The sequence below is a fragment of the Chenopodium album genome, chromosome 10 (genome assembly GCF_948465745.1).
Source record: "Chenopodium album chromosome 10, dcCheAlbu1.1, whole genome shotgun sequence".
Classification (NCBI taxonomy): domain Eukaryota; kingdom Viridiplantae; phylum Streptophyta; class Magnoliopsida; order Caryophyllales; family Amaranthaceae; genus Chenopodium; species Chenopodium album.
In genome coordinates, this window is record NC_137843.1 from 43,254,891 (window position 1) to 43,275,349 (window position 20,459).

Below are 20,459 nucleotides of genomic sequence, written 5' to 3' on the forward strand. Positions count from 1 at the left end.
GTACCAAGGAACCCAAAATCGCTGCATAAGGTCCGCATAATCATTTATGGGGGCCACGCATCCTGTCGCCGCACCAGCGCATGCTGCTACGTTTTGTTGCCAGGATTTTGCTCCGTCGCCATGCGACAGAGACCAGCACCAGGCGACAATCTTGTCGTTTTGCGACAGAGTCAGGTTTTTGAAATAAAAACCCATCTCTTTTCCATTTCCGCTGCTGCTGCTGTTCGTTGCTCGGTTTCGCTCCGAACCTTCAACTTGGTCATTTCCTTTCGACCAAATCTGCTCAAATCCTTCGCAAATTAAAGTTCTTCATCTTTAATTTACCGATCCATGTAAGTTTTGCTCAAACTCCTCTTATCTTGGAAGAATTTCATGCGTTTATATTCGCGGTTTTTCAAAAAATCCGGGAATGTTCTTGCTCGCTTGCTCTTTGGAAGTGATAGCTTCCCATGCCTTGAAACTCTGTCGAAAACCTTATCCTTCAAGATTTTACCGAGTCCAAGTTACTTTTCGTAGAGATCTTTCATCTTAGGAAATTCGCGATTATGACCAATTACTATTCCAAACGAGGTGCTTGATCAAAATCCGGGTGTGCTCAATTAATCAGGCTGATCGTCAATCTAACTTCGATCAGGCCGACTCTAGTTGATTTGCTAAGCCATTTGTCCTTTTGCTTCAAATCTTTTGTAATGGTTGCTCGTACCTGCATTTATATTTTGGACTATTGGACTTTGCTCATCTTTTTTAGGGTTGACCTAAGGCTTAGTGTTGCTTGACTCATTGCATAATACTTAATGTGTGTTTAACACATATAACTGGTCATGACTCGACTCAAAGAGTTGGCATGACTCAAGGTGTAAACTTGACTTAATGATGACTCATTTTTGTGTGACTCGTGTGTGCAAAGTATTGACTCATGAGACTCGATGTGTACATGACTTTGTGTGCATTAAAAACAAAATTTTCAATCATTTTTGTGGAGGGTGCCGACTTTCTCCCGAAAAAGACAGGAGTAACGTGTTACGATGCATGTTGAATAAGCTTTAACAAATGTGTATGTCGATGTCGTATCTTAGGGTGCAAGGATTATAACATCCTAGGCTATCTCCATGGTTGATTTTGGATGAAAGTATTTAGGTAACTTAGGCACGTAGGCTAAGTACTTCATACTTTGTGATGCAATAAGAATTATGATAATGAGTGATCTTGATATGTCAAGGGGTGATTCATCGTTGTGTTAAGATTTCGTGACAAAAGGTTCCTAAGGGAAGTATCACTTATCTATGTGTCTATGATGTATGTGAAAGTGACACTAAAGCTAGGCTGCAAAGGCTAACGGTATGGGAAAATATTATTTCAAGAAGAGTCAAATGATGGTGACTCTCAGGCTGGGTAAGCTAATGATGTAGGGATCAAGCCCCCAAGTCTAGCTCTAAATGGAAAGGGATGAGCATCGGAGATCCCTTGATATGATCAATTATGAACGTAAATATGAATGCATTTTTATTACGGCCACTCCTCAATGTGAGGTTGCCTACGTATCCGTTAGGAATCAGGCCGAACGTAGCTCTAGCCGAACCTCGCACAAGTGTGTGTATACCTCAAAGAGGTCTTTTAAGGGTTGTAACGTGGTTAGGCTAAAGGTTGAAGAAGAAGGGGATAAAAGCTCAATACCCTAGATAAGCCCCCAAGGTGTGCAACCTTATTTTTGAAATCTTTATATTTTTATGCTTGAGGTTTCCTCACCTTTTAACTCTCTTTCTCTTGTTTATTTTTTGCTTTCTCTTTTTTTGCTTTTTCTTTATCATTTTTATTTTGATAAGTGTGGGCAATCCCGATCATGCGGTCTATCACTCACTTGGCATTCATGTTTCTCAGGCACGGTACCGAGCACTTGATAAGAGACGCAATCTGAGACGTGTTCATACCAATGACATGTTTATATCAAAGACATTGGAACACTTGCCCTTTTGTACACTTTTATTATTTTTGCTTTTTTTGAAAAATCACTTAAGCTTTTATTCTTTGAAAATTGCATAAATTGCACACCATCCCATCCCAAGGTTAGGTAGATGTGGGTCGAAAAAAGAAAGGTCTATCGTTAGACGAGGCTCAAAGTGGTTTATCAAGAAAGGATGTATATTTGAAGGGTGAAAGGTGATATGATAGGCTACAAGGGGTGCCTCAAATCATTGGTATACCTTGTGTTTAGTTCGACATAGTTTTTTTTTTTTTTTGAATGCAATGTAATGCGATGATCTTATATGAGAAAATAAATGCTCATTTTATTAAAAGGTAAAAAGGAAAAAACCTACAAAATAAGATCTAAGGAGAAGAAAAGGTGCCTATGCTAGACTTATTATGGAAAGGATGAATAAAAGAAAAAGGTCACAAAATCTTGTCGTTGAAGCTCGCCTCGTGTCTTGCGCTCTTATTATCACTCGGTCCTCTTGCTAGCTGGAGGTATGGGAAGCTTGTTATTATCGATCAAGTATTGGATGGCCTCTTTTAGCTTCCAACAGCTCTTAGTAGTATGACCCCTACCTTGATGGTACTTGCAATGTGCATCCGGGTTCCAACTAGGCAATCTCTTCTCAGGTGCGGGATCTTGAATAGGTCCAATGGGAGTAATGAGTCCCTTGGCATGGAGCCGATCGAAGGCAGTATCATAGCTCATCCCAATAGGAGTGAAATATTTCCTTAGTTGCTTTTTAGATCCTTGATTTTCCATGGCTAAGACTTCATTGAGATCAAAGGTACTAACATTGTTACTATTGTTTCCCTCCACTTGATTTTCCATGGCCAAGACTTCATTGAGATCGAAAGAAGAAGGATTGTCGTTCTTCTTTCCTTTCCAACCACTGTTGTTGCTATTGTTAGTAGCTTTTTGCTTTGCAAGGTCATCTTCGATTTCAATACCTATATCATAGACGACTTTGAAAGTATTCAAGTTATGTTGATATTTCAAATGCTTCGAACACTTGTCTTGAAGGTTCTTGATGAACATCCTTATAGACTCCTTTTCAGTAGGGACCTCGACCATATTAGTGGAAGTTTCCCTCCACTTGTTAAAGAAAGAAGTGAACCCTTCGTTTTCTTTTTGCTTTAACATCTCAAGTTGTCTATGGTCTGTTTCAACTTGAATGTTGCACTTATATCTATCAATGAAAGCGTTTATTATTCCATCCCAAGTAGAGGTCTTCTCTTTATCAAGAGAAAAGAACCAATGTTGACAAACGATTTCTAGAGATAGTGAGAACAAAGAGTAAAAGATATTCCTATCAATTCCCTTAATGTTCATTATAGTTTCAAAAGCCCTTAAGTGAAAATAAGGATTGTTCGTTGGCTTGAACTTAGGGATGTAATTGACATTAAATTTTTGCGGAAGAAGTTCCTTGTCCACTAAGACCCCTTGTGAGCTAATGCCTTGGAACCTATAATCATTGGATAGTTTGCTCAAGCTTTCTTGCATGAGCTCCATTTGTTGTTGCTTCATAGGGTCATTGATTTGAAGGGCCATAGCCTTCACCAATTCAGTTACGTTAGCCACGTCCTTCCTAAGTTCATTGACTTCTTCTTGAGTTACCATTATCTTCTTAGCTTTTCTTTTCCGACTGATTGGTTTATAAAAAAGCAGTACTTGAACAAAGGTGTTGTCCTTGATTAATCGCCCTTCCTTCCTTGACCAAGTGTTGTGGAAAGGGAAATTGGGGATATTTACTGTTAATTATTTGACTCAAGCTCTATTCAACATACAATAAATGGGAAAAGATCATGGAAGAAAGAGAAGAATGATAGGTATGGAGAAATTATGTAAAGAGTGAAAAGACGATGTAGATGGAGAGATGTGAAAAAATTAGGAATAGAATGTACCCCCAACTCAAATGACGGAAAAATCGACTCATGCATGAACCTAAGACATGGTCATGATGACATATACATAAAGTGTGTGCTAAGGCTAGTGAGTGTAGGTGACATGTTTGACTCGTGTCATGACCATGGGACTAGACTATGTGACTAGACTTAATTCAGGACTAAGCTAAGACTTCGCGTATGTGCACTAAACTGGACAGGCTGTAGTATTTTAGTCATAACTTTGTATCTGTGACTCCGAATTGAACGAAACCAACGCCAAATGAAAGATAAAACTCTGGGCTACAGATCCATAGGTTGTACGACTCGTAACTCTTCCTAGAAACTCCGGATATGACCAAAACAAATTGACGCTTGTGCAGTATACGGGAATAAAAAACTGGGTTGACTCAAAGGAACTATGACTCGATTTTAGACATATTTATTAGCCAAATTAATTAACTAATTAATTAAGAAAAGTATTTTAGTCCTTTGTTAGTTTATTTAAGCATATTCATAATTACAAGTCAAACCAAATGGTTAGTTTAATCACATATAAGTATGCACAAGAAAATAATGCACAAGTAGTCAAGTAGTCACAATTTGATGCAATGAGTTTTCAACCTAACCATGTCTCTAGTTCTCTAAAGTTCAGGATATGGGTTAGTCAAAAAAGGGTCCATGGTTATGAGTCCAGATGCACCGCGCGGGAGCCTTACCGTTGGAAGGGTTGGCACGAGTGGATGGGACCCCGCGAGTTAAACTCGCTTCCATGGTTTGGTGAATTCCACAAACTCAGATGTACCCTTCGTTGCCAAGAGCGTTCGATTGGGTAGATGGAGCGTGAATTCCCAGAGGGTTATGGCTATATGTAGAACACACATGGGTTTTAGAAAAAAGGGAAAAACTCAATCAGGAAGTAAAACCGAGCAAACAGTACTAGAAAACTAGTCGAAACAAGAAGGTAGATTTCTGGCTCGGTATTGGAAGAATTCGGCGAGAGAAATTAGCGTTTGTCGCCAGACGATGCCTCCGTCGCCAGAAGAAAAGTACTGTCGCCAGGCGACAGAGCCATCGCTCGGCGCTGACTCTGTTTTCTCAGCGCTAATTCCTACATGCTTCGGCAGCTTTCTGTTCTTGAATTTTCCAGTTTTTTTGGTAGTGTTATTTTGACTTTAGTTGTGAAAGATATTTCCCTAATTTCCTACGTGTAAAAATCCTATGTTTTTTACGCATTACGGATGTTCTTTCCAATGCGAACCTTTTTATGCTTACGCCAATAATGTTAATCAAAGTTACGCACATGAAATACTTAGAACTTTTCGAGTCTCATCCACTCATTCTAAATTATTGCCAAAATAAATTTTAGGAATTAAAATAGAAATCCTCCCCAGTGGAGTAGCCAAAAAACTGTAGGGAATATTTCAAGCATCCCACACTTGAGCCCCACTGTGATCATACACTTAAGCATGGTGGCGTCCAAAGGGAAGAAAGCTAGAGTAAAAGAGTCGCCAACAAGTTTTAGGAACTTGTAAACCGTTCACAGGGTGAAGGTTACACCCCTTAACGATTCAGGAGATCGTTAACTCCAATAGGTCTGGAACCATGACTGGAAGTTCGGGGATGAAGGTACAAATCCAACCTAAAAGATATTGAACCTGCCCTAAAAATAGGCCTCTACTTTATTCTTCTCGTATTCAGGTGCGCTTTCTGACTAACATACAACCAATAAATTAACCCTAAACCTGTTTAAACTATGTTGGTTGAATTTAATGCACAAGCAAAACTATTATTGGCGATCACTTGAATTATAATCATATTAGCCTAAACAAGATTATTAATTATCTTATTAAGCGTGATTACAAGTACAAATTCCCATTAATCCTGCAAGAGAGGGTGTGATCAAGCAATAACAACAACAATATCAAGCAACATAATAACAATCATCATCATCATAATAATATTCTCAATAAAGCATAATAATAGCAAGATCCTAGGCATGATACTAACAAGATTAATAACAAATCCTAACATGTCACTAAACAATAAAGATCAAAGCTTTATCCCTAACATGACACTAACATGATATTAGGAAAGAAATAGGAAGCTTCATAAACATTCATGATATTAGAAATACTAGAAGCATCCTAACATGATACTAGGAAGCAACAAAACATCCTAACACGATACTAGGAATTAACAAAATAATCTAAGCATGATTTCTATATCAAAAAGAGTAATTTAATTACTTATTTCGATGCCTCGTAATTCTTTCTAATAACAAAATACACGTAATAGTAACTTCAAGAAAAATAATAAACCAAACAATTAAATTAAATAATTGAAATAGGGATTTGGGACCAAACCCTCAGAAATTATAATCTTTCACGTCTAGGGCGAAGGCAACTTTGAACTTGGCTAGGTGTGTCTAGAACTAATGAATGTGGAATTTTGTAAAAGGGGAAGTTTAGAAAATGAAGAGAGAGAGAGGAAGCTTCTAACTTTTAGAGAGAGAGAATAGAAAATGAAGAGAGAGAGAGGAAGCTTCTAACTTTTAGAGAGAGAGAATAGAAAATGAAGAGAGAGAGAGGAAGCTTCTAACTTTAGGAATAATAATTAATAGGCCATCCTCTAGATTATTGGGCCGCATATAAAATTCATTTCGAACCCAATTTAATTTAATCCATAACTTCCTCATTATTCATTGGAATTGGGCTTATAATATATCGTTGGAAAGCTCTTTTCGAGCCCGGCCCAACTACACTATTATTGGACCCTTATCATGGACCAAACTAAATTGGACTGGCTATTTTCATAAATAGAGTAAGAAAAGAAATGTTTACAAAAACAAAAAGAGAGATATTTTAATAAAAACAACCACATTACTAGACTTTCCACACATTCACCTCGTTCAATTATCAAATGACGTGAAAGGTATTCATCACTGGGTTTGGTTTTGGGGAGACACATTTGGGTGTCTACATAGTGCTCCCTAATAAATGTAAGTTGGGATTATTGAGAGTAAATCGCTGAAAGTTCGGATTAATAAATTAAAGTGAATTTTTCTAAAAAATAAAACTTAGATATTGGAAGCATCCAATATAATAGATCGAAAAGCGAAGACAAATCGAATTCAGGGTTAATCTCTTTAGTTTTAATAAATCTGTGTTCCTTTAATGGAAGTGGTGTTACTTATGTTTGTTGGGAGATGTAGTAAATTTTCAATTTTAGATTTGCATAAACCCTTGTTGAAGGAGGATAGCAATAGGTGTTGTTAAACCTATTTGTAAGTGATAACAGTAAAAGTCATTATTACAACATCATGACCTTGTATGAGAATATATACTCCCACCGTCCCACAATATATTTTCTGTTTTTCAATTTTAGAGACCTAAAATGTTGTTCTTTTTTCTATTTTTAATAGTATGTAAAGACCATTATACCCTTATTTTTTTACTTTATTCATTGAATTTCCTAATTTACCCTTAACTTATCCACTTGCATTGTACTTTTTTCACTTTATCTCTCTAACTTTTGTCTATAATTGTACTTTTCACTTTTTTCCCCTTAAATTATCCACTTGCCTTGTAACTTTGTCTAAATTTTGTCTAGCTTTTTCCGCTTCTCCTCCCATTTCTTAAATACCGTGAAAAAACACAATAGGAACTATATTATGGGACGGAGGAAGTATAAGATATGGTTTGTCAGATCGCAAAGAAATGTGATTGACATGTATGCAGCAAAGATCTCAAGAGGATTTTATCCATTTGAATTATTGGGGTCCCTTAGGGTAAGGCATACTGATTTTGGTTGTCTCCGTCATTTCAGCAATATTCATAGACTTTTAATTGTATGTTAGAAAATACCTTGCACAACACAAAACATCATCACCAACTTCCCTCGTTCTATCAATAATCTCATCACATGTTTAAATGTATATTGGTAAACCTTATATGCGTTGTCCTTACTCGTTGTAATAGCTTAAAGGTAAATATCGTTAATGACCTTAATTAGTATTGTGTAAGGGTTTTTTATGACAATAGTAACTTATGTTACTATATTGTCCTTTCGTTTTAAACTCAGTTTAATTACTCCCTCCGTGTTTTAAGTGTTACAGTTTAATTGACTTAAATAAAATAAGAGGTGAGTCGGGTAGTTGGAGTATTAAAAAATTATAAAAGAAAGATAATGGGGTTAAAAATTTATTGAAAAGTAATGAATTTGAGAGAAAATATATAATAAAAAAGTAATAGTGGGTTTGGGTGAGGACCGTGAGAGGAGAGAGATATAATATTTAAAAGTAGTTTTTAACTGTTTTTTTTTTATAAAAAAAAATCTAAAAAACTTACAAAGAATTGATACAAGCTTTGGTATATGGAAATATTTAAAACATGTTTACTTAAAACCTTTAAAGTCCACCTGTCTCATAATTAGTCAATCACTAGGTTCAATTCCGTGCTATGCACGATAATTTCTACCATTTATCATTAGTTTAATATTGTGTCTAATTAAAAAAATTTAAATGTAATTGCAAAATAAAATGAAAGTTTTGTAATTACAAAATAAAAAGAAAATTATATCATACTAAATAAATACACTAAAAACTTAAGGATTATTACATACACAACTAATAAAAATAATTATGAATTACATACATCAAAAAGTTATATATAGAAAAATATTATTGTATGGTATATAGTACTTGTATTAAATAAAAGAGTAATATATTTGTGGAATGTGTATAAATAAAATATACTTACTTCATAGGAAGGGATTAATTACAGTGTAATACTGTATATTAAATATTCTTTAGGAAAACAAAATAACTTGTCACCAAAAACAAAAAAAAAAAAAAAAAAATGAAAAAGCTTTGGAAGAATTTTTTTAATAAATGGATGACACGTGTTATTTCTGGTTTCTCATTTAGTATATAGCTATAGATAGTCAGCCATTGATTTTTTCTACGTAGATATTGATCATCAAGGTAATTTGCTTGGCAAAAATAATTAATAAAAATCTTATGTGGATAATCTATATGATATTTTCCTAAAGATGTGATTGTTTATTATTCTTTCTATAATTAAAGATTTGGACAATAATTAATTTATTACAATTAAAGTCATTATTTATAAAAGATTTTCTAGAAGGAAATAAAAAAAATAAAAAAAATTATTGTTAAAAATCTTATGTTGATAATCTATATGATATTTTCCTAAAGATGTGATTGTTTTTTATTCTTTCTATAGTTAAAGATTTAGACAATAATTAATTTATTACAATTTAGGTTGTTGTTTATATTTAAGTTAACTCTTTTTCTTTCTTTTACCTCTTTAAACTTTACTTATAAAAGATTTCCTAAAAAATAAAAAAAATAAAAAACATTGAAGGACACACCAAGGTAAAAATTATTTAAGTCGACTTTTTATATTTATTGATTGATGATTATTGATTGATTGATTATTGATGATATAAAGACCCGCCCATTTATTTATCAGACGGATCTAACCCATATTATAACTATGGCGGGTCATGGCTTTTAAAGGCCTCCGTTCCTATTTCCTACCTCTCTTAGACTCTCAGTTATTCGTTGAAGCGCACTCAACGTTCTCCATTGAAGCGTTCTCCGTTGAATCTTATCCCTGTATCCCCCATTGAAGCAGCTTCTAAGGTAAGTTGTTTGTTGTTGTCATCATCATATCAATTTCACAATCTAGGGTTTATATTTGATCTAATATAATTTAATTATCAGTGCTTTAAGTTTAGGGTTCGTAAATTCTTAGATTATGAAACATCATATCCAAAAGATAAGAAATTTATGAGCGTAATTTGATTATTGAATCCAATATCCCTAAAATTATGTATTTTTCGAGATAATTCAATATGAAATCAAATCTCTTTACCCTGGGCCTAGGGCGGCTGCCCCTCCTGCCTTGCCTCAGGGACGGGCCTGATTGGACCTTTTCTCCGTAAAATTGTGTGATTTTTCGAGCATAATTTGATAATTGAATCAAAATTGGTTGATAATGTTTTGCACAACCCTTTAATGTTAAGACAGAACTATAAAATTGGACCCCTTTTTCCTAAAATCATGTGTTTTTTTGAGCTAATTTGATAGTTAAATCAAATTTGGTTATTATGCAGAACCCTTTAATGGTAAGATGGAACTATTAAATTGGACCCTTTTTTCCTAAAATCATGTGATTTGTCGAGCCTAATTTGATAGTTGAATCAAATTTGGTTGCTATGCAGAACCCTTAAATGTTTAGACGGAACTATGTAATTGGACCTTTTCTCCGGGCGGCTGCCCCTCCTGCCCTGGCTCAGGGAAGGGCATGGATACGACTCATGAGTTCTTTTGGGAGTTGTTTAAGCCATTCCTTAAGTGAGAAATGGTCTGATGAGGAAGAAGCCGATATAGAGGGCACAAAGAGTAGACAGAAATATGTTAAAGATGAAGAATTTGGGGTCTTGGATTTATATAATAAGAATTGTCAGCAAAGTGGGGAGTATGATAGAAGATATGAAATTGATGAAAGCGAATTAAGGCATCCATTGGTGAGAGAAATTTGTAGGCTGGTTGGGCTGAGATTGACTTGGAACCCTGACCTTGAAGGCCAGATGAAGAATTTATTGAGAAGTCTCAAACCCCGTCAAGTTTGTGCTGTTCTTCATTCTCAAGATGATGAAAGGGTAGCTTTAGAGTTCTTCTATTGGGCTGACAGGCAATGGCGTTATCGTCATGACCCAGTTGTGTACTATGCTATGCTTCAAATTCTTGGCAAGACTAAATTATGTGAGGGTACTCGGAGAATCCTTCATCTTATGCGTAGGAGGGGTATCCGTCGCACTCCAGAAGTTTTTCGCTACTTGATGATTTCTTATAGTAGGGCAGGGAAAGTAAGACATGCTATGGGGATTCTTAGAATGATGCATATGGCCGGGGTTCAACCTAATCTATCTATATGTAACACTGCCCTACATGTTTTAGTGATGGGAAACAGGTTGGACAAAGCATTGAGATTTTTAAAGAGGATGCAAATTGTTGGAATTGCCCCGGATGTTGTTACATATAACTGCTTAATTAAAGGTTATTGTAATTTTAATCAGGTGCAAGATGCTGTCAAGTTGATTGAGGATATGCCTCTAAGGGGATACACACCTGATAAAGTTAGCTTTTATACAGTATTAAATTACTTTTGTAAGGAGAAAAACATTTCTGAGATACAGGTCCTACTTGAGAAAATGACGGCTTGTAACTTGTTGCTAGATATGGTCACCTATAATAATCTCATTCATATGCTTTGCAAGTATGGACACAGTGATGAGGCTTATGGTTTATTAAAGGAAGCACAGGAGAGAGGATTTCGGGTGGACAAAGTTGGTTACACTGCGTTGGTTCACTCTTTATGTCGGGAGGGAAGGATAGACAGGGCAGAAGAAATTGTTGATGAGATGTTTGAGAAAAATTGCATCCCAGACGTAGTGACTTACAGTGCTGTTGTAAATGGATTTTGTAGAGCGGGGAGGGTGGATGAGGCTAAGGAAAAGCTTCAGCAAATGTACAAGAATGGCTACAAACCAAACACTGTATCATACACAACCTTGCTGAAAGGCCTTTGTCAAATTGGTCGAATTTCAGAAGCTCAAGACATGATTGATAATAGTGAGGAGGAATGGTGGACCCCTAATGCCATCACATACAGTGTTGTGATGCATGGTTTCCAAAGAGCAGGAAAATTGTCTGAGGCATGTGATGTGGTTAGGGAAATGTTGATGAAAGGTTTACGTCCAACTCCTGCTGAAATCAATTTGTTGCTTGTATCGCTGTGCAGAGAAGGAAGAACAGATGAGGCTAAAAGGTTCATGCAAGAGTGTCTGAGCAAGGGATGTGATGTAAATGTTGTAAACTTTACAACTGTTATACAAGGACATTTTCAGAAGGATGACTTGGATGGTGCTCTTTCTTTACTTGATGATATGTATTTGGTCAACAAGAGCCCTGACATTGTGACGTATACAACAATTGTTGATGCAATGGGCAGAAGAGGAAAATTTGAAGAGGCAACTGAACTTATAAAGAAAATGCTGGGGAGGGGCATACTTCCAAATCCTGTTATGTACCGAATGATAATTCATCGCTATTGTCAGTATGGCAGGGTGGAAGATTTGTTAAAACTGTTGGAGAAGTTGCTGCCAAAGCAGCCCTACCAGACTGCTTATAATCAAGTTATTGAAAAGCTTTGTAGCTTCGGGTATGTAACTGAAACTTACAGCCTTCTGGGTAAAGTTCTGAGAACGGCTTCAAGGATCGATGCTTAAACTTGCCATGTGCTTCTGCAAAGTTATCTGAACAGAGGATCCCCTCTTTTGGCATACAAAGTTGCTTGTAGGATGTTTAGGCGGAACTTAATACCTGACCCAAAGTTATGTAAAAAGGTGAGCAAGAAACTAACATTAGATGGAAATATCAAAGAGGCAGATAGTCTTATGGTCCAGTTTGTTGAGCGTGGCCTTCAATCTCCTTGTTGAATAACTTGCTGAACGACCAAGTACTTCTCTGTGTGTGATCGAAGATTTGCAGGCTTTCTTTCTGGAGCCAGTTGTCATTTTCTCCGACCACTATTTTTGTCAAGGTGAGAAAAAGTTTGAGTTTCTCTTACCAATCTTTTGACTTCTTTAGTCAGTCTTAGTAATATCTGGCTGATACCTATAAGTACTTCTGTTTCCTTCCCTGTAATTAATATAGGCTCTTTTTAAACCTCTCTTTTGTCTTCCTTTGAAAGGAGATCTCGGGACTTTGTTTACTCTGTGATCAGGCAACATTAATCTGTTCCTCTGAAGGAATACTCAAGACCTGAAGTTGGTAAGGTCTGAGGTTGAGAAGTAGCAACTGGAGTGCCTTATGTCACTCTATACACCTTTTTTGAGTGGTTAGTCCAGATGTATCAAGAAGTAGGGAATTGTGTTCCTTCCATTGTCATTTTATCTCCTCCTCATCTATTTACTTCTCAAGCTAATGCTGAGATTCTTAGATTCCCTCACTTCTATTTCCTTCTCTCCCCTTTATCTCCCTTTATATGAACCAAGCATGATGATTTTAGAGGCAATTGTTCTTATCCGTGATGTGAATGAAGCCAGATTTAGAGGCTAGTTTGGTGCGGGAAATTATTTCTGTGGATTTATGGACTAGTAGTTTAATTCTATATGATCTGCATCACCTATAGAGTATTCATGTCTTGTATAATTGATATATATTTTCCATGTTTATATAATTGTCCTTGGCTTTTTTTTTTTTTTTTTTTTTAATTTTTTTATTTTGCACTTTGTTTGTCAAGCAGTGATTTATCTGAGTGTCTTTATGGAGCTACGTGCTTTTTCAAAAAGTATGTACAATGTTATAATGCTCTTTACATCCTTACTATCTAACAAGTCCTAGTATTTTTTTGTAGGTCATAATGTGACAAAAAATACATCTGGAAATCCTTAATGGAATTTGAAGCCAAATCTGCTAGGGATGGGGCATGGTAAATAGATCTCCTATTTAAATATTGGTAGTATTACATAATTAATCTTTTGGTATTTGAATATATTTATATTATTCATTTATTGGTTGAATCTCTATCTATTAGCCTATTAGGTATGATGTTCAAGCATTTCATTCTCATAGATATCTTAGGATTGGTAATTCTGCAAGTGTTTGGTAGTCCCTTATTCCTCTGATTTTCATTACTCACTTATAGAATTGGAGAAAAAACGTAAATTTCCTGGCCTTGCTGTCATTTGCATTGTGAAATAATTACAAGAAAGACTTGGTATTAATTTCTAAAATAACAAAGAGACTATGAAAATATGTCTTTTAATTCACTTTTCTACCCATTTTCCCCGTTGCCATTTTATTCTGTGGTCCTCCTCCCCTAGGGAGTGGGGGCATTTGCAATTTCAAACTTTTGCCCCCACATTTGTTTTAAATCACTTCTTGTGATAACAACACTAAAAGATGGGTATGGACTCTAGAGGCTAGTATGAAGAAGGTGGTTTCATGTTTGAATCTTTTAATTCCTTAGATTTTAAAATTTTTTAATAGATCGAAAGATACAAGTTTTTGGGCAGTTTTTGGAAAATGACCAGATTCCGACTTTAAAATGAAAATTTTGTTGTGAAAAGGGACCTTCAGCCAGATTCCGACCTTTGACTATTATTTTCCGACGGTGACTGTCATTTGCTAAGCTTGAAACTTTTTTTCAGAGTCGGTTTATGCCCTTCCATTTCTAGTGTAACCATAATGCCCACCACCAAATCGTCACCATTTTGCCACTTTCCCACCACCATCACCTTATCTAGCTATTCGTCTCAACACTATCTCTTTCAACTTCTTCCCTTCCACCGACCATATAAAATCAATTGAATCAAATGTAAACCCCTTATTTTCTATCATGAGTTAGAAGGATGCTCCATGAATAATCCTAAGATTGCTACCAAATGGGGATAATAAAGAGGAGATAGAATAAAAGTGTTGTGTGGGAGGCTGCTGGGTACGATGGGTCGCCAATAGGTAGCAAATTTATGAGGTGTAGTGAAGGCACAATGTGGCTACAATGGTGGGTTTACGTGGTGGTGTTTGGGTGGCAGTCAAGGGTAGCGATGGTTTGTAATAAGTGGGAAGGGATAGTTGGCTGTTGGTTTTGGCGAAAATAAAAAAAGTAGAGGACAAGAGGGTTAAAAGTGAGGGAGGAGTAAGATGCAAGGTTAAGGTGATACAGTGTTTCGGGTGGCGGGTGAGAGTGGATAGTGGTGGGTTGGTGATGGGATGATGGTGGGCTAGTAGGCATGGTGGTTGAGGAGGAGAAAGGGCACGTGAGGGTCAACATTGGAAAAACCAAGCAATTCATTTAAGGTCTTTATTTGCCACTTTTTTTTTTTCTTTTTTTTTTAAAGGACTTTTCTCACAAAAGGTCTACTTTATAAAGTCCTTTTCTAACAAATTTTTAATACCTTTTAGCTAGCCTTTCTTTTTCCTCTTATCTCAGTTTGTTTTATAATCTTGATGATAATCTATGATCAGGATTCACGAAATAGCTTACCTTAATTATTATTCTGAACAATATAAATAACTTCTGGAGCATTTTGGAATCAAGTAAGATATGCAGCTCACTTTAATTAATTTATCTCAACATTCTTCAAAATATCCTGATATTTACCTTATAAAATTAGCATATTCATCAAAGCTTAATAACTTGCCAATTATAATATAATTGGTTTTCCAGTTACACGAGTCAATATATATTTCTGATATTAGTTAACTGAGTCCTACTTGGTTCTCCGATGGATCCATGATGAGGTATGTCTAGTTTGTTGTTGGTCTTTGGTCATCTTGCTTTATTTGTTATTGGTCTTTGGTCATGGTGCTTTATAATAAGCCCGATATAACTTGGCTCCTATTCAGAGTTGGTACTAGTTTAGGGGGTTGACCTATCTACATCTTGGCTCATTTGTGAAATCCTAACTGTGATAATCTTGCTGTTGATAAACTTGTACTCTTTGTCAGATATGTGCTGAATAATTCTAGGAGTAGCATTATCATAGTTTTCTTGTCTATTTTATCACTCTTCTATTTGTCTTGCATTTTCGTGTCGACACTCGACACTGCAACAAGGGTATGAAATCCTTATCCATCACTTTGTTTTGATCCAGGCTCCACAAGGATCTTGATTAACATACTTTTATAGTTTGTTTGGATATAGAAAAGGGAAGGAAAAGAAGAGGGGGGTTTTTTTTTGGGGGGGGGGGGGGGGGGGGGCGGGGAGGAGAGAAGGGAAAGGGAGGGGGAGGGGGAGGGAAGAATGATGAGTTTTCCTTCCAAATCTGTCCATTGTTGGAGAGATCAAATTCTTACAACTTAATCCCTCCATTTCTCTCCCCTTCTTTACCCTCCCCCCCAATTCCCTTCCTTCCTCATATGTCATCCAAATGAAAGAAATTCAATCCCTCCATTCCCCTTCCCTTCTTTTCCCTCCATTTCCTTCAATCCAAACACACCCTTAGAGAAAAACTATAAAATAGAAGGAAAGCAAACAGAAAGTCTAATACATGTGTCTATTTGTAATGTGAATTGATATGGAAAAGTCGTTTAGATCCAGGAATGTGTTTCATTAATGCTTTGTCTGTGCATACATGTCCTAAATTTGAATCTTTGCTTGTCTAAAACTCGAATGTACTCATACTTGAAACTCGCTCCCGTGTCTGAGTTACATAGCTTTTGTGACGAATAATGCCTTTCCAGTATGATCTGTATCAACTTTCCAAACTTATGGGTTTCAGGAAGTTCTAGTTTTTTTTTTGTATTTGGGCCAGAAGAGGATGAGTGGTTAATGTTCGCAAACATGTTAGACAGAGGTCTCTTCCATGTGAATCATCAAGTGTGTTGCAGTTCTTCTTTGGGATCTCATCCTCTGCTTTCAGGTAGGATTTGATCATTCAGTTGTGACATAGAGTTGGCAATACATTCTGACATTTTGCATTTGTACTTCAAATATTATTCAGGAAGGTAAAGAGCAAGACTCTTTACTTTGATGCTCAAAGGCAATACATGCTACAGGTCTCTGATCCGTTACGATCATGATCATTCTTGAGGTACTTCCGCACATCCATGTTTCCGCTACTCATGATATTCTACAAGATCTCTAAATGTAAGTGATTCCCATCGGAGATGAAATAATGCCTCTGCTTTGAAGCTGTAGAATGCTGCTGCTTGCCCTTACTTTTGTGCAAAGAAATGGATCAAATTGTAGATCTTCTTTTATCCTTCCGTGTCGGATCGAGTAATTCCCAATGAAACCATATGTTGTATCTTGTGCAATAGGAGCTTAATATTACATTTCATTAAATTGAAATCATAAGGTGTATCTTGGCCTAGTGCATGCAATTTCTAGACATCCATGCATTTAGCTTGAAATTAACCTATAGAATTTTATGAGGATTAAAGGTTTTATTTTTAATCCATATTTGTAGTCTGATGGCTGTAAGTTTTATCACATGATAATATATGCAGGTGCAGAAATGTTACATTTCACACACTATGTACAATTGGCAAAGTGACTAAGAAACTTGGAAGTTGGAAAACTGTACATTACTGAATTTTATTTTTATTTATTTATTTTACGGTAAGAAGATGGATTTTTTCTGAACTGGCACCTGTCAGGCTGTCACAGGTCTATTTAGTCTCGCAGGTCAGACTCATTGAGAGTAAGAGGGAAGGATAAGGAAATCCTTACCCCCAAGAGCCCCTAGTGGGATTTGATTCCATGACCTTTAAGTCATGAGGCCAAACCTTTACCATTGTTTCCCTCAAATTCTCAAAACCTGAACTAGTGCAATAGGCGAAGTCCCACCTACCTTTCAAAGGGTTTAAAATGAAAGTTTTATACTCATAGAACTTGTCCTTGATAGATTCCTGTTTACTGCAGGTTAACAAACACTAATCATTCTTTTATTTCTGCCTCCAGGAAAATGTGCTTTTAAGAAATGTATACCTTCGGCCAGAAACTGATTACAGGTTGCAGGTGCTTCATCTTCAAATGAATCAGAATCTACATCTGTTTCAGTAGACTCCAAAAGGCCTGCAGGTGACCCTACTTCAAGCACCACGTTGGGGGTGACTAGTCTTAACCCGTGATTTTGTCACAGTTTCTGCTTTAGCTATTATGAATGCAGGGGCTGGTGTTCCACATCCAGCTCCAGCTGCAACTTCATTTCTGACTGTAGCTCCTGCTCCAACTCCAGCAACAGCTCCTGCTCCGACTCCAGAAACAGCTCCTGCTTTAGGTTTGATACTATCTCCAGTTGCTGCACCTTCTCTTGCTCCAGCTCCTTCTCCTGCTCTTGCTCCTGCTCCTGCTCCTGCTTCAACTTCACTTTTAACTCCAGTTCTAGCTCTGGCTAATGCTTTAGCTTCAACTTCAGCTCCAACTCCAGTTCTCGCTTTACTTTCAACTTCTGTTGCAATTTAAGCTGAGGCTGACCAGGCTCCTGCTATAAGTTCTTCTATAGCAACTTTGGCTGTGGCTTCAGCTCCAGCTTTGGCTCCGGCTCCAGCTCCAGCTCCAGCTCCAGCTCTGGCTCCGACTCCAACCCCGGCTACGGCTTTGACTTCAACCCTTTCTGGATCCAGCTCTAATTCCATCTTCCATATTTCTGCACCAATTCCATCTCCGACCCTGACTTTGTGCTTTAACTCCGTCTCCAATTCTGACTTGTGCTCCAACTCCGTCTCCGAGTCGGTCTTGTGCTCCAACTTTGTCGCTCCAACTTTATCTGCGAGTCTCGCTGCTATTCTGGTTTATGTTCCATATTTTACCCTGTTTCCACCTCCAGAGCTAGCTCTGATTCCTACTACAGCTGTGTTTTATTATCTATTCCAGATGCGGCTCCAGAATTGGAAATGACCAAGAGTAGCAATTCAGGAACATTAGTTACTGTAGCTTTCTGCTGAGAACATAATCAATCCTGGTGCTGCAAGCAAAGCTATAGAAGAATCAACGAAGAAGGAAGAGGGCCAAAATCTGGGAAGTTCTACTAGGCAGATGCAGCGTCTCTCTTGGAGAAACGAGTAATAATCCAGTATTTACAATTCCTGGATCAGAAAAGCCTGTAGTTAGTGTACAGACTGACTGAACCTACAATTGCAGTGATCATTGCAACATCAGATAGTGGCCCAACTGTTTCAACAAAGGCAGAGAGTAGTAGCAATCAGGCTGTGTCAGCTGAGGATACCGAGAAATGAATGAAGCAGGTAATTGTAGCTTAGGTTTATTAGTTCTTTTCCTTTTCTTCGACCTCAATCTTAATGTCTCACTTCATCTGCTCAGCGCTCTTTTAAATGCTGCAGTATCTGACAGTGGTACTGTATTTCTATTACTTAGTATATCATGTAGAAATCGTTTATGTAATAATTTTAGTTTTGGAGTTTCTCTGATCATGAGCAACTCTTAATTGTAGTATTATTTGGTACTAAGCTTTAAATTGAACAAAGTTTATTTACTAAGATTTGATCATGTATTGGATAGAAATACATATGTTGATTATTCTACTCAAAGTAAATAGTTCAGTGTGTTTCTGCCTAAAGAGATTGTGATTTTGGTGTTTTGCATTCTCAACTTTCATTTAGCTTTTTTCCAGCCATAGTTGGGAGTTGTGACACATTCTCTTATCTGTCATTCCAAGTAATTCAAAGTAAAGTGTGCAACAAGGAGAGTAAAATGCGCGACTTAGAAATGAGAGGAGCTGTGTACTTTTCAACCCTAAAAGCAACAACAAAAAGGTGAAAACTGAAAAGTACTACTAACCTATTAATGAAAGGAAAAATGGGTAATGGCAAAAGTAGGAAGTCTTATCCCTTAAAACTGCAAAATAAAGCAACACTAGATAGTTTGACATCAAAGAAAGGGACCAAAACAATTTTAAATTTAATATAACAAATACTCCTAGGATAACTTGCAAAACTTTACACTTTATCCGTTTATATTTAATAAGATTTTACATGACTTTATTTTGCTATATATATGTAAATCAATTAAGGTTAATTATGAAAATATAAATAATGTAAATTTAAACGTATTGCAACTAAAAGTGAATGAAGGAAGTATATAAAGATGTCCCAAAAACTCGTCTATTTCTAAGCAACATGTCAGTTTTTACTTGAAGTTTAATTTAAAAAGGGTTATTAGACCCGTAAAAAAAAAAAAAAAAAAAAAAAAAAAAAAAAAAAAAAAGAAGAAAAAAGGGGTTATTTTAATAGGTGGTATAAATAATATGGTAGTGGCATTTATTGGAGAGTTAAAATATCGTGAGAAAGTGATATTATGTTTAATAATTAATAATAAAAATAAATAAATGAATAATAATAAAAATAAAAATAAAAAGTAAAATTTGTGAGAGAATAAAAATAATAAAGAACGCATGAGTAGGCATTTGAAGGGATAAAAATAACATACAAAGTAAATTGTAGTAATGGAGACCAAGGAGGATAATGATATATAATTAAAAAAAATTAGAAAGTTTTCAAGTTTAGGAAGTTTGTCATTTAAAAAAATAAATAAATAAATATTCAAAGAGGGTATTGTTTACAAGAATTAATTGCAAAACTTTCTCTCTTATTTATTGTTTTCACGTTAAATGCAGCGGTTTGACTTTTGTAACATGTATTGATTTACATAACTAAGTTTGACCATTTTTTTATAGCATATATAAACTAATGTTAATTCTTCATTACAAGTTAATTTTAAACCATTTGTTGTAAATTGTTATTATTATGGATGTCCATTATGGCTTGTAACTCCCACATCTTTATGACTCCCATTATGACCCCTTTGTAACCCCTTTATATTATGACTACTTTACTACACTTTATAACCCCTACTTAGATGGACTATTCATTGTATTATGGGTTATCATATGATCGTGTATAAATATGGCATAACTTAATGAAATGGAAGATAGAACACATTGCATTACCATCTATATCTTTTTCTACACTATTCTCTATTCTCTTTATTACATAACACGTTATTAGCACCAAGCCCTAGCCAATTAAGCAGCCATAGCCGATTAAG

At 36.1% G+C, this 20,459-nt stretch overlaps 1 protein-coding gene across 2 annotated transcripts; it reads left to right on the plus strand.

Moving 5' to 3' along the window:
- Positions 1–9,403: 9,403 nt before the first annotated feature.
- Positions 9,404–18,972, plus strand: LOC145562452 (uncharacterized). 2 transcript variants are annotated; one of them, XM_081622739.1, is made up of 7 exons: positions 9,404–9,520; positions 10,102–12,288; positions 12,426–12,485; positions 13,302–13,376; positions 16,171–16,311; positions 16,393–16,538; positions 17,355–18,972. In XM_081622739.1, exon 2 carries the CDS (start codon positions 10,111–10,113, stop codon positions 12,169–12,171), a length of 2,061 nt encoding a protein of 686 aa, XP_081478865.1. In that variant the 5' UTR covers positions 9,404–9,520; positions 10,102–10,110; the 3' UTR covers positions 12,172–12,288; positions 12,426–12,485; positions 13,302–13,376; positions 16,171–16,311; positions 16,393–16,538; positions 17,355–18,972. The 2 variants fall into 2 exon arrangements, with proteins under 2 accessions (XP_081478865.1, XP_081478864.1); XM_081622738.1 differs by having other exon boundaries at positions 10,102–12,485.
- The last annotated feature ends 1,487 nt before the right edge of the window (positions 18,973–20,459 follow it).

Coding starts and splice junctions, on each gene's coding strand:
- LOC145562452 (XM_081622738.1), top strand. CDS start 10,111: ATGTTTAGACGGAACTATGTAATTGGACCTTTTCTCCGGGCGGCTGCC.